Genomic DNA, 13,567 nt, shown 5'->3' with positions numbered 1-13,567 from the left:
GGTGGCTGGCGGCAAGGCGGGGGCCATCCGCAGGCCCTGGGGGTGTAGGGTGGTGCGGACTGAGACGTGGAGGCAAAGGAGGGGCGTTGGCAGAACTCAAAATCCCAGTCCCACTGAGGCTCAAACCAAACTCGCTGTAGCAGTTTGCCGGTTCGCCGGAAGAGGGTATTCTATTTGCAAAGGGCTCGATTCCCTGCCCCACCCCCAGGCTCAGTGCAGGTGGGGTCCAGGGCTCATTTCCCCCTCGTGAGCCCCGGAGCTTGTGTGGGATGTCTGACCCTGCACCGCGAGCCGGGTAGAAAGGCCAGTCCCCAAATCCCGGCTGGACCGGGCTGGCTGCCTATCCTTATTTTCTTCCACGCTAGGGCCGGATACTGTCCCCCAGCACCCCTCCTTCGAAAGAAAAACAAAAAACAAAACGGGGAGCAAAACAGCAGGACTGCCTAGCTTTGTCGCCTTCAAATTTCACTTCGGGAGAAATCCCAGTTACTGCATAGAAACGGTGCTGTGGAAACGGAATTTGGTATTTGACTGGTGTGGGCCGGGGAGCCAGACTGACCCTTCGAGGCTAAGGCTTTCAGGACCCCGAAGCGACCCCCATGTCCGCGATAATCCGCCCCCGTGGAAGGTGGTCCCGCGTTTATACTCTGAGCGGGGAATTGGTGAGGTAGTAGGGCTCCCTGAGAGGGCACTCCGGAGGGTGTGCACTGTCGGCGGTTGTCCGGGAAAGTTGAGGCCAGCCCGAGGCCTGGAAGAGGGGAGGACCGGTAGCTAGGCTCACCCTGCCCGGGCGCTGCACACCCCAATCCACGGCAGCCTCTAAGTGGTGGTGCCCCAGGGACGACCCCCTTCCCACCGACACCCCCATCCCCACACGCCCCTGTAGCCCTGCGGTTTCCCGCCTCGTCGCTTGTTTTTAGGTGTAAAAGGTGTCTCCGGATCACAGCTTTCTCACAACAACTCGTCCGGGTTGCAACTCTTCACCCAAGGCGTTTCCCCACCCACTCTTGTCCCCTCCCGGGCGCCGCGCCTCCGGTCTCCCCCGCCCCCATCAGGAAACCGCCGGAATCAACTTTACAAGACAGCGCCGCGGGAAACAGACACCCAGATCTCCCAGCGGCCGGGACCCCGTGGACTTCGGCTGGATTGGGGGAGGGGGAACAGGAGGAAGGACCGGAGGAGGGAAATTCTGCTGCCAAGGGCCCTCCCTTCACCACTCCCCCAAAGACGCGCACTGCGGTCGGGCCAAACTTCTAGGCCAAGATAGCAAGAAGAAAGGGGGGGGGGGGAGGCCAACACTCAATGAATTACACTAGGGCCGCCGGGCTCCCAGTCCCAGTTGCACTCCAGTCTTCAACCAGGTTTGATCTTGGAATACGTCCACCCTCCAGCAGAACTGTTCCGCCTGACCTACTCCCGCGTCCCCACCGAAACCGAAGCCTTACCGGAGTAGGAGGGGGCCGGGGCACCTTGCAGCCCGCCGCGCTCACCGCGCCGGGCCGCCGATGCGGCCGCCACTGATCCTCTAAACGCGGTCTCCCCGCACTCTCTCCGGCCTGGGGATGCAGGATGGTTTACAGAGGGACCGCGAGCCGCTGATTGGTCGCAGGCCGCGGTGACGTCGGCGGGCGCTGCATTAAGGCGAGGGGGCTTCTAGAGCTCAGCCAACAGCCGGGAGCAGTGACCGAGCCGCCGGAGCCGGGGAGAGACGCGCCGGGACGGCGGACTGAGCCAGGAGACCAGGGACTGAGGGACGCTTGTCCAGGGAGAGCCAGCCACGCACCGCGGCCCGGGCGGCGACAGCGGCGGCCGGTGCCGAGCTGTTCTGGCCGCGCAGAACTAGCCGCTGCAACCAGGACGTTTTAAAAAGCGCTCTAAGCTACTCCCCCTCTTCCCGACTCCTCCCGCTGCAAAAGAAAAAAAAAAAAAAAAGGAAAGAAAGAGGCTAGAAAGGAAGCCCAGATTTGCCACCACAACGAAAAAAAAGAGGGGACAAGAAAAAGAAAAAGTCGAGCGACTGTGGGGTTGGACGCCGGCAGCCGGAGCGTGGGCCAGCGATGCGGGGCTGCGTGCCCAGGCGGCCGCGAATTGTGACTGGAGCCACGATGCACCGCCAAGCGCGGTGAGGAGCCGGCCCGAAACACCTCCCGACGGAGTCTGGGCGCTGGGAGGGCGGTCCCGAGAACGCGGAGGCCGCCAGGCGGGCCCTGGGCCGAGGTGACGGGGCTGGGGCGGTGGGAAGCTAGCGAGCGCGCCCGGCGGCGACCTCCCGGAGTGGTCCCCCTCCTTTCTCGATTGACACAAACACTTCTCCAAAAGGGGAGAGACCTGAGCAACAACAACAGTCAACTACGAGATCTTCCTCCTGCCCTCCCCTCCGCCCCTCCTCCCGCGGTCTGCCCCCGCCCCCTCCCCCGGCTCACCCCGGGCGCCCAGCACGTCCCGACCCCGCTGTGCGATGCCTGCAGTTTAGGATCCAAAGCTTCTCTACTCGTTTTGTTCTTTTCTTTTATAAAAAGAGGAGGGGAAGTCCGGTGGCGGGCAGCCGGGCACACACACAACCCGCCCTCGCACCCCGACAAAAGCAGATGCACCTTGACTTCTGACAGCTCTACCTCAAGCCCGTGAGAACTCCCTGCAAATAGCTCGTCGCGTGCGTCGCCCTCCTGCTTCCCCGTTTTATTTATTTAATTCGTTACCCTCACCGTCTCGGTGACCTTCACTCCTCCGCGGGTTCTGGGCAGAAGAGTCGCTTTCGCACCCGCCGGAGACTCTTTTCCTCACCCCAGGAGCGGTGGTGGCGCTGCTGGGCCCCGGGCCTTGGGACTCCCAGGCTGCACACCACCGAGGCGCCCAGTTTGCCTCGTCCGTCCCCCTCCCCCACCCCCATTTTGATTTCCTGGTGCGGATTTCGGCTGGCACCGCCGTGTGTGTCTCCTCTTTTTGGAGGGACTGGGGAGCTCCTTTCGGGAGTCAACCCCTCTGCCCTACCTGCTCTTCTCTCTCCGGGCCTCACCCGACTAAACCAAAGACCATGGTGCACTGTGCCGGCTGCAAAAGGCCCATCCTGGACCGCTTCCTCTTGAACGTGCTGGACAGGGCCTGGCACGTCCAGTGCGTCCAGTGCTGTGAATGTAAATGCAACCTGACCGAGAAGTGCTTCTCCCGGGAAGGCAAGCTCTACTGCAAGAACGACTTCTTCCGGTGAGTACTTCCCTCGCGGGCCGCTGCCGCTCCCTCTCCGCGGGCCCTTCGGGGCCAGCCACGGATCAGAGGTCAGCGTGGTTGCGTTAGGGGACTGCCTTTGGAGAGGGCAGCCAAGTCCCGCAGGCGCCCGCCTCCTCGCCAGCTGGCGCGCTGGGCTCCCGGGACGCGTCCCTGCTTGCATCCTGGAAATTGTGGGTCGCGGCTTAGCTGCACGTGCCCAGGAAAAAAGGGTCTGAGCCCGCCTCGGCCCAAAAGCCCCTCCGAGCTTGGAGGAAGGCAGCGCGGCCTCAGGCGTGGTAGCCCTGGCTGCTCTCCTTCCCAGTGCGCGGAGCTCTCCAGCAGCTGCATTCTCACGGCCTCCTGGGTTGCTTGCCCTCCGGGCTGAGCCATGAAGCCCCGTCTAGCTCTACGCCGCCGCGGCTAGAGGTCTCTAAGAGGTCTTGGCGGGAACCGCGGAGCTTTTTGCACGGGGTGTCACAGCCGCTTGCCCAGGCATCGGCAGGAAATAGCCCCTATCCTACACATCCCGGGGCGTTCCCGAAACCCCGACCAGCCTCCCGGCGCTTGCCTCGGCAAACTGCCTCTCCGCCACTGTGAAACGCCCAGAGGCTGCCGCCTCCCTGAAGATCGTTTCCCCTGCTCACCCCGCTGCCTGGGGTTGGCGGGAGGTTTGGCCTCCGCCCTACGCGGACTTTGGCTCTGGGGCGGGGGATCCACTCGGAGCTCTCCCAAGCACTGCCCATCACCCCGCCACCTCCTTGCGGAAACTTGGGGGGGGGGGGGGGAAGCCACGAATTCTCCCGAGGCCCCTCCATTTAGCATTTTAATCGTATTCTCTGAAATTCACTGTTTGGGTCACCAAATCCACACAAACGCACAAGTCAACAGAGAACTGGAGCGAATTCGAATTGTCATTCCCCGTGCGGTGCTGGGAACCTCCCAGTTTCCTGGGCTGACTAGGTCTCTATTTTCTTCGGAGTCTGTAGTGACAGATCAAACTGGGAGAGGGGGGTGGGTGGGAGTTCAAGCCACCTGTCCCCAATGCCACCCCAGGACGCGTGGCTCTGGTTACGGGAGACTGTGCAGCAAAGCGCGGTGCAGGCTGGTATTGCCAGGAGAAGCCCAGGCTGAAGCTCTGAGCCTCGGCAGGCCATGCCCGCTTTCCCTGGCGCTGGCGGGAACCCAGCCGGGGAGCCGCGCACCGTGCCAGTGGGCCCCAGAGGCCTGGCCCTCCCGCAAAGCGCGTCCCGGTGTCTAAAGCCAAGCCGCGGCTCTAGCTTGCGCCAACCTGCCTGTCTTTGGGCTGGAACGTGGCTGCGGTCCAGCTGCGGCCGTCTGGGCTCTCCCAGGCTGTTTGTTCACCTGCAGCGGGACTGGACCTCGCCAACCCCTCCACCCCCCATCCCCCGCCAGTGCGCGGGTCCTTTGGCGGTGAAGGAGAACGCGCGCTAGAAGAAAAGCGGCGCTAGGGTGGCGTTTATAAGGCGCTCTAATTAGAATTTGACTGTTTTCTGAATCTAATCGGAAAATAAGTGCCTCCCTCCCCCTTCCCTTCTCCGCCTTGCCGCCTTCTCTCGGGCAGCGCTTTTTTCCTCGGGGACACATCGGGCATGAGGCTAGGAGTGGGGGCAGTTTGGGCTCCGCGCTCTCTCTCTAACGAAATGGATCTCCTCCCGCACTTTTCGTGGTGCCCACGCTCTTTTCTGCTTTCTTGCCTACTTGATCGGCATTCTGTCTTTGTTACTTTTTTGCTGTCTCTCTTTTTTCATTTCCCCCTTCCTTTTCGCCTTCCTCCATTTTCCACTTATTTATTTCTCCCTGTCTTTTCCCCTGCCTCTGTGTTCTCTGCCCCTTCCCCCCGCCCCCCAACCTCCCTTGCAGGTGTTTCGGTACAAAATGCGCAGGCTGCGCACAGGGCATCTCCCCTAGCGACCTGGTGCGGAGAGCGCGGAGCAAAGTGTTTCACCTCAACTGCTTCACCTGCATGATGTGTAACAAGCAGCTCTCCACCGGCGAGGAGCTCTACATCATCGACGAGAACAAGTTCGTCTGCAAAGAGGATTACCTAAGCAACAGCAGCGTCGCCAAAGAGAACAGCCTGCACTCGGGTGAGGCCCCAATTCCCCGAGCACCCGGGGCGGGCAGGTCCTGGGCAAGGAAGGTAGGCCAAGGCCGCTGCTCACAACTGTCCCTCCCTTCTCTCCAGCCACCACGGGCAGTGACCCCAGTTTGTCTCCGGACTCCCAAGACCCGTCGCAGGACGACGCCAAGGACTCGGAGAGCGCCAACGTGTCGGACAAGGAAGGGGGCAGCAATGAGAATGACGACCAGAACCTGGGCGCCAAGCGGCGAGGGCCACGCACCACCATTAAAGCCAAGCAGCTGGAGACGCTGAAGGCTGCCTTTGCCGCGACGCCCAAGCCCACGCGCCACATCCGCGAGCAGCTGGCTCAGGAGACGGGCCTCAACATGCGCGTCATTCAGGTCAGGGTCCACTCGGTTCCCACAGATCCACAGGACTCCTCCAGGCCAGCTCGCAGGAGTGGAGTCCGGCCTTGGGGTGAGGAGAAGCCCAGACACACCCTTAACCCTTTGGACATTTGAAGCTCTGCCCAATGTTTAGAACGACTGGAAACCCTTAGGTCTCCTCTTCCTGGTGAACGTGGTGGCTGAGGGGGGAGGGAAAGGGAGCTAGGGAGCTCCGCAGGAGTTTGGAGGAAGGGACATGGTGGGACACTCCGTGAGAGTTGGGACGCTTTTTCTCTGCGCCACCTACCCCTGTTCCGAAGGAGCCCAGAGGTCAGTGTGCATGTGGAACTTAATGGATCCTCTGGCTTCTGCACAAGGAGATCTCCCTCTGCATCCCTAACCCCAACTTTATGGGTCTCTTGCCCTAGTTAGACAAGTCCCAGAGCAGAGGCTTCCCCTCTGGAGAGAGTGGGGCATCCTGGTTAGAAGGTGAGGTGGTCAGTCTCCGGGGAGTCAGCCCTACCTCATGGGCCCAGGTAGGATGGGGAGGGAGGTGGCCGTCTGGGCAGCTGTGCTGGTGTTGTAAGCATCTGAGACTGCACGTGCTTCGGGTGGAGGCTCTGGCCCAAGTTCAGTTGTCCCGTTCATGTGCCTGGATGCTCTTCCGGGGTGTGCGTGAATGCGCCTGGGAGGCTGAGGGTGCACACTCGTATGCAAGCTGCCCCGGGGGGATCCAGCGTCTGGGAGGTTGTGCCAAAGTGCACGCACGTGAATGATAGGCTGCATGTCTGTGTCACTATGAGTGAGCGGCTGCGGATAACTATCTTTGGCAGTGGAAGATTGTGCGTGGGTGTGGAAAGGATATTGTGCGATTTGGTGTCACTGTCGTTGGGAGATTGAGTGTCAACAGGAGGCTGTTTAGTTCTCTGTCTGCTATCATGTGGAGGAGGGAGCTGCCAGGGACCGTGGAGGAAAACTGTGTGTCTGACACTACTTGGGGAGGCTGAGTGTCTGTGCATGGCCCCAGAGAAGCTGTAACTATGACAGTGTGACTTAGAAACAACTCCAACTGCCCCACGTTGGGCAGGGCGGCTTGCCCAGGTCCTCCAGGCGGGAATCCTGTTCACCGTTGGCTCAGGGGCCGCCCAGCGCTGCCCTACTCAGAGGACCCCACCCCCAACACCATACACAACCCGCGCGTATATGCGCACGCACACACGCAGCTCTGAGAGCTAGGCTGTGGAGTGTAGGGGCCGGCGGGGCGGCTAACCTGAAATGGGGAGTGGGGTTTTGTGGCTTCACCCCGTGGCGTGTGTGCTTCAGGTCTGGTTCCAGAACCGACGCTCCAAGGAACGGAGGATGAAGCAGCTGAGCGCGCTGGGCGCCCGGCGCCACGCCTTCTTCCGCAGCCCGCGCCGAATGCGGCCGCTCGTGGACCGTCTGGAGCCGGGCGAGCTCCTCCCCAACGGGCCCTTCTCCTTCTATGGAGGTGGGTGCGCTGCCCCGGGCAGGGCTCGGCTAGGCCTGGGTTGGCTTCGTTGGAAGCGGGTGGCAGCGCGGGAGGCGCTTCTCTCAGGCTACAGATCAGAGGAGAGATGGGGGGGGGGGGCTGGGCATTAAATGAGGGGGGAGGTGGAATCCCCGAGCCTGAATGAGGCGGGTGGGCAGTTAGCGAGCAGCTCCAGTGTGTGCACCCAGCCTCCTCCCCAGCTCCCAGCCTGGAAGGGAGCCCCCAGCCGGCTGGCTAGGGTGCCTCCCTGCCCTTTATCCCACCCCGCCTTGACCTCTTCCCCCTGCTCCGCAGATTACCAGAGCGAGTACTACGGGCCCGGAGGCAACTACGACTTCTTCCCGCAAGGCCCCCCGTCCTCGCAGGCTCAGACACCCGTGGACCTACCTTTCGTGCCATCGTCCGGGCCGTCCGGGACGCCCCTGGGCGGCTTGGAGCACCCGCTGCCGGGCCACCACCCGTCGAGCGAGGCGCAGCGGTTCACCGACATCCTGGCGCATCCCCCGGGGGACTCGCCCAGTCCCGAGCCCAGCCTGCCCGGGCCTCTGCACTCCATGTCGGCTGAGGTCTTCGGGCCGAGCCCGCCCTTTTCGTCGCTATCGGTCAACGGCGGGGCGAGCTATGGGAACCACCTGTCTCACCCTCCCGAAATGAACGAGGCGGCCGTGTGGTAGCCGGTCCGCGGAGTTCGTGGTTGTACAGAAATGAACTTTTATTTAAGAAAAATAGAAAAAAGAAAAAAAATCATAAAAATCAAGTCACACACCCCCCCCATTACCACCACTTTCCTCCAGCCTCGGGGACCATTTTCCGTCTGGGGAGACTGGATGGGAAAGGGAAACATGACATAGGATTGAAATCTGCCTGGAGGTAGGACTGGGATCCGCCAGCTGGCTGTCCCGGTGCAGGACTGGGCTTCCTAAGGGAAACACAGACCTCTCCTCGCCTCCCACCTTGACCCGACTCTGTGGACAGACAGCGCGGGCGTGCGAGTCTGGCCGGTGGGCGGCACAGGAATGACCACAGCGGCCTCCGGGGTGCACAGCTCAGTGGTGACGCCAGGAGGGAGGCTGCGCCCACAGCCGGGCTCGGGCTTTGGAGGAGAGAGGTCCTCGGCGCTCCCAGGCCAGCCCAGGGGGCTCTGGCTGTGGGAAACCTAATAGTGTTGGTCTCAGTTCAGCAACAGCGACAACAAACTTAATAGCTTCAGAAACGTCGACCTGCTGTGCATCAGGTGGGACTATATATATATATATATATATATATATTTTGTCTCTCTGGGTTTTTTTGTTTTGTTTTGTTTTTGCCAAAATTGCAAAATTCTAAATGTAAAGCCCTCAGTATCAACTCTTCTACCTTCACAAAGCTCTATACACCTATACACACAGACACACTGGATAGGACGGTCTCCAGCCAGACCTCTCAGTAAAATGACTTGAACATCATCTGTACAAGAAAAGTATTCTACTTTCACACACACACACACACACAGAGTTTTAAAAAAGACTATTGAACTAAAAACAGTCAACTGTTTACGTATAATGTTAAATTCAGGAGTTCAGTGTTTTACTAATACATCCTGTTTTGAAACCTCTTGTTCAAAAACAAAACGTTTTGAGCAGTCAACCAAAATTGTTCATTTTCTTTTCCTGTAGATGTTCTGACAGATTTGCAGGGCTCGCAGCTCACTGTGCTAGTATGTAAAAAGGTGTTTACACAAGGCAAAAAGAAAACACGATATTCAGACACTTGCCAAATAGAATAATTATAGCACAAATACTGTAAAGGTGCCTGGCACCACAACCTGAGAAAGTGTTAAAAAAAAAAAAAGTGTTACAAGGTTTAAGGAAAAAAAAACAAAAAACATCTTTGCTAATTTTTAGTCCTGTTGAACATTCATGGAATTGTTAATATGACTTATATAGACCCACACAGGTTTTATTTTTGTGTCTTTAAAATAAAAGTCCAAAATATTTAAATTTTATGGTCAAATATGCAGTCAGCAGCTGCTACTTTTTTCTTTATATATTAAATTTCTCATATGTCTTTTATTGTTCTGATAAACCTAAGCTTGTGTGACCTCCAGTGCATATTAGACCATTCACTGTATGAAAGAAAACATGATGTTGAATAAATTTGTGAGTTTTTAATAAAAATAGAAAATCTGATGTTTAGATAATCGGTGTGTTATTTGATGTTTTAAGAACTAGAAGGGAGGCAAGATGGGGAGCCGAATGACCCCTTAGAAGTGAGGCAGGACTGAGCTCTCTGCTTTCACCTTGGTTGTGGTTGAACCCCATTGCTAATGCCAGCCAAGTTTTCTCCATGGCTTCCTGCTGTTATTAACTACAGATTTGCATTCTGGGGATTTAACTGGCACAGTTGAAGAGATCTTTGCTGATAAGTTAATATAGAATTTGAAATAGAAATAAAATCCATGGCTCAAAATGAATAACCATAGTCTGTGGTTAGGCATGAGATCCCATGCACTCTTCTCCCCCCTCCCACCCCCCTGCACAAACAAGACTGGACTTGCGAATGTCAGCTGCAAATATATAGTCAGAGGTGGTCTTTTTCAGTTTCAATTCATTTCCCATAGATAATCCTGTTTTCTAATTTGGTGGTTTGAAAGATAATGTAAAATGAATGTACGGTACAGCTAAAAGTGAGATACTTTAATCCCTTTCACAGAAATGATATGAAATAGTTGTTTTATAGTATTTGTTACATTTGAAGTTCCCCGGAAGGAAAATTATTTTGCCGGTACAGATACATATTACGTTTCTTTGAGAGATGAGTAAAAATAACCAATATAGAAATCAAATGTCAACTGGCAGTTGCCCATTAGTTCTGAAAAGTGGTTCAGTCCCTTCCAAGCCTTCATTAAATGTGGAAGGAATTTAAATGTTTTATCTACTATGAAATACATGTGTGTATTTCATGTTTTAATATCAAACGCTATTGGAGTTCCAGGATTTCTTTTCCGCATCACCTAGATTCCACACTGGGTTATTTACTTACCCCTCTTTTTTAAATCAAGGTTTTACATTAAAAGGCATGTAATTTCTAGTGTTGTTTTCATATTTTGTTAAGACACAACCAACTGTATCTTGCCTGACAAGAAGGCTTTAAAATAAGTAATATTTCACTGCACCCATAGGATGGCTTATCGAATGGGGAGGACTATCAGGGAGGAATCTGATGGTGTCCTTGCAGAAATCCAAATTTATGAAATACAGGAGAGACTTCTGAAACACCTAGCCTCTGCACACTGTACATTTCTTTATCCGCTTTGTATGCAATCACTGGATGGGTTTGTTTTTCCTCCCCGTTTAGCGTTTATTTGTGTTAAATCATAGCCAACTTATTTATTATAGCCACCCCCTTTAAAGACATTCATTTAACTGCACCTCATTGGGAAGCTGCATTTTCCTATCAAGCCTACTGAATTATTTAGCAGCTTTATTGTGGAATCGGGTGCTTGATAAGAATCGTTTTAGAGTTGGGCGCTCCGAGGCAGCAGCTCAGTCTTTCCGCCTTGGCGCTGTCCCCTGAACCCTAGCGAATACCTGAACAGGTGGCAAAGCTTAGCAGTCAATTTTGGAGCTGCCCGAGAAGAGGAGATCTAGAAATGTCAGCAACTGTTCTCCTTCCCGTCAGAGCCTGGCTGCCCACCTCTAGCTCTGAGGTGCAGAAAAGCACCTCACCATCCCCACTCCGGTGGGGCTAGGAGCTCCCAGAGAAAGACACAGCCAGCCAGGCAGAGGGGAGCACCAAGGCAGTCCCCTCCTGCCTAGGAGGGCACTCTCCTCTCTGGTACCCTGGTTTCTCCCTGCAGCCATCTTAAAGGCACCACTGCTTGTGCCTTTTGCCGCCTGCCCTCAGGGTGCCAGCAGCAGGGTCGCCATCTGCCCTGGGAGAGAGAGGTGAAACCCACCCACCCAACTTCTCCAGGCTGGGGGAGGCTGTGGGGATCTGGGGGGCTACTTTAAGGTGAGACAAGGTTGGGGAGGACTAGTCAAGGAAAGCCAGGACAGGCATTGGCAGGGCCTGGGACCTGGAGATGGATAGTATCAGAAAAGAGAAGAGAGGCAGTGAAGAACCTGGTTTCCCCAAACTCTTGGTCATGTGACAGGCCGTTGATTGGGACAAGGGGGTGGGGTGATATCTAAGGGCACCCTTGCCCATACTCTGGTATTCCTCCATCTGTCTGCCACTTTGCAGCCCTTAGGCGGCAAGCAGAGGGAGTCCCTCTGACCTTCTCTGGAGAGGACTGTTCTTTTCGGAGTGTGCTCCCATTTACTCCCATCCCCCTGCTTATCTCATCTGTTCTCATCTCTAGAGCAGTCAGAGGTTTACATTTCTTCTAGGAAGTGAAGTCTTTGAAATATGTCCTCCCATAGTCCACACTCCTCTCCTTCCCATCCCCACCAGGAAACCCCTCTTTCCTTCTCAAGAAACTGGAGGGTGGGGGACAAAGAAACCATGGGAGGTTGCTCCCCTGCCCCATGCCTCAGTTTCTCTCAGTTGCAGCTTAAGTTTTAGAATTATCCCTCTTTTCTCCACTCCTGGAATCCTCTCCCTACCCTCAGTATGGGGTAAGAAAACAGGGGAACATTTGGGGGCCCTGGGATGTATGAGACAGGAGTGGCTGTGTCCTGTTCCCATGACAGCTTAGAGGTGGTCTCTCACCTGCCTTTCCTTCCTCCCCCTTTCTCGCTTTTCTTTACCCCCAGGGCAGATTTCTAAGCAGTATTAGGGTTCAAAAGAGGAAGGGAAGAGGATTGTGGGAGGTAATTTCCTAAATATGGGCTGAGAGAAACATTTTTGTCCTTCAAAGCCCAGGACAATGGCCCCTTGTCACAGCCTGAGGAGCATGCTTTTGCTCTGAGGGGGCACCAGACTTCAATTCCAGGGGATATGTTGTGTTTGTTTTTTTTAAAAAGCTATTTTCTAGCTTGAATTTTCTTGCAGACAGTAAAAAGCAGGGTTTGGTTGTGTGTGTTTTTTTGTTGTTGTTTGTTTTTTGCCTGAGTCCCCTGTCCAGGGTGCTCCAGTTCTAGCCTGGTGTTCTTTCCCTTCCATGTTTGTGGGGGAGGTCAATTCTAAAACAGGTCTCCATCCCCTATGCAGCCACCCAGGAAGGGACATATGTATGACAAGGCACACGGAAGTGGTGGACTCTCATTGATCTTGATCCTGAAGGCATATGACGACTGTGAACATCAGGGTTTCCTACTTCCCTTGGGTCCCCCAGTAAACACTGGGGAGCTGAGGGTTCCCTAGGAAGTTCAGCTGTGGGATGCAATTAGCCTGGGCTGTACCCAAGAAGGGCATGGGACATCTTTAACGTCTGTTTTCTGGATCCTTTTGGGGCAGTTTCTGTTTAGGGGTTTTCAGTTCTCTACAAGTGACTTCAAACAGATACTGGAAGGGCAGACGGCTCTGTAAGCACACTCATCTCTTATCGTTGCTTCTATTTACAAGTTCGTCTGCTCATCTAGGCTGATCACCAAGGAGAGACTCTAACTTACTCATCTTTGCATCTCTTCTAGCAGTGCCTGCCACATAGCGGGCGGTCCGGGAATGCTTGAGGAGGAAAGAGAATATTAAAGGATTGTGTCTTCCCATGTGCCTGATTGCAATTAAATAGATCTTATTAAGTCTTTATATTCTGAGTCTACCAGTACCCCTCTAATGGTAGACTTGAGGTTTTCTGTATTTGTGTATCAGTTCCAAGTGTCTGAGTATGCCCTCATCTTTGAACAGCAGAGACATCAATAGGATGGGTGTGAATAGTAGTAACCCCCTCCCCACCCTCTTTTCCCTGTTCAGACAAGGCTACTTGGAGAAACTACATAATCAATCTTTATTTATGCACAACCATAGCGATTCCTAATTATTCCTATTAGTAAAGATGCCAGCAGTCTGCCGTACACTTACACATACACATCTCTGATGTAGGATTCCCAAATGCTGGCTACTGCGGGGCCGAAGTCTTAAGCCCGGCCCCTCCAAATGGAGAAATGCCAGAGCTGCTTTTAGTCCCAGTCGGTGCATGCCCGAGAGCGCACCTGAAGCTCGAGACGCTTACGCTAGACTCCCTCCTTCCCAAATCAACCGCCACGGGTCACGGCTACACTACACTTTATTTCCAAGCAAATCTCGGAAAAATCTGGAGGAATATTTTACTCGAGGGGACAACGGCCGCTCGCATCGCAGTCCCCGCTGAACGCTGGCGTCAGCCACGCACCCGTGCGCGTCCCCGCGCCTCCCAACACGCCCCTCAACGCGCACGCGCGCGGCCGCACGGCGACAATCCCGCCAGCCTCCCGGGCGCTTCCGCCTTCAATCTAGTAGTGACGCCGAGGCCCCGCCCCC

The 13,567-nt window shown here is 55.4% G+C and overlaps 1 protein-coding gene across 1 annotated transcript; it reads left to right on the top strand.

The window, feature by feature from the left end:
* Positions 1-450: 450 nt before the first annotated feature.
* LHX1 (LIM homeobox 1) lies at positions 451-9,598 on the top strand. The gene is made up of 5 exons (XM_059669713.1): positions 451-3,204; positions 5,089-5,315; positions 5,414-5,691; positions 7,000-7,165; positions 7,481-9,598. Exons 1-5 carry the CDS (start codon positions 3,035-3,037, stop codon positions 7,858-7,860), a joined length of 1,221 nt encoding a protein of 406 aa, XP_059525696.1. The 5' UTR covers positions 451-3,034; the 3' UTR covers positions 7,861-9,598.
* Positions 9,599-13,567: the final 3,969 nt, after the last annotated feature.

The sequence above is a fragment of the Myotis daubentonii genome, chromosome 16 (assembly GCF_963259705.1).
Source record: "Myotis daubentonii chromosome 16, mMyoDau2.1, whole genome shotgun sequence".
Lineage (NCBI taxonomy): Eukaryota > Metazoa > Chordata > Mammalia > Chiroptera > Vespertilionidae > Myotis > Myotis daubentonii.
The sequence above is the reverse complement of the archived record's forward strand: the minus strand, read 5'-3'. Positions and strand labels throughout refer to the sequence as shown.

Bases quoted from the DNA above. Each gene is read 5' to 3' on its own strand.
- LHX1 (XM_059669713.1), top strand. From the start codon at position 3,035: ATGGTGCACTGTGCCGGCTGCAAAAGGCCCATCCTGGACCGCTTCCTC. The intron at 3,205-5,088 runs GTGAGTACTTCC...CCTCCCTTGCAG, and splicing joins TGCAAGAACGACTTCTTCCG to GTGTTTCGGTACAAAATGCG. The intron at 5,692-6,999 runs GTCAGGGTCCAC...TGTGTGCTTCAG, and splicing joins TCAACATGCGCGTCATTCAG to GTCTGGTTCCAGAACCGACG.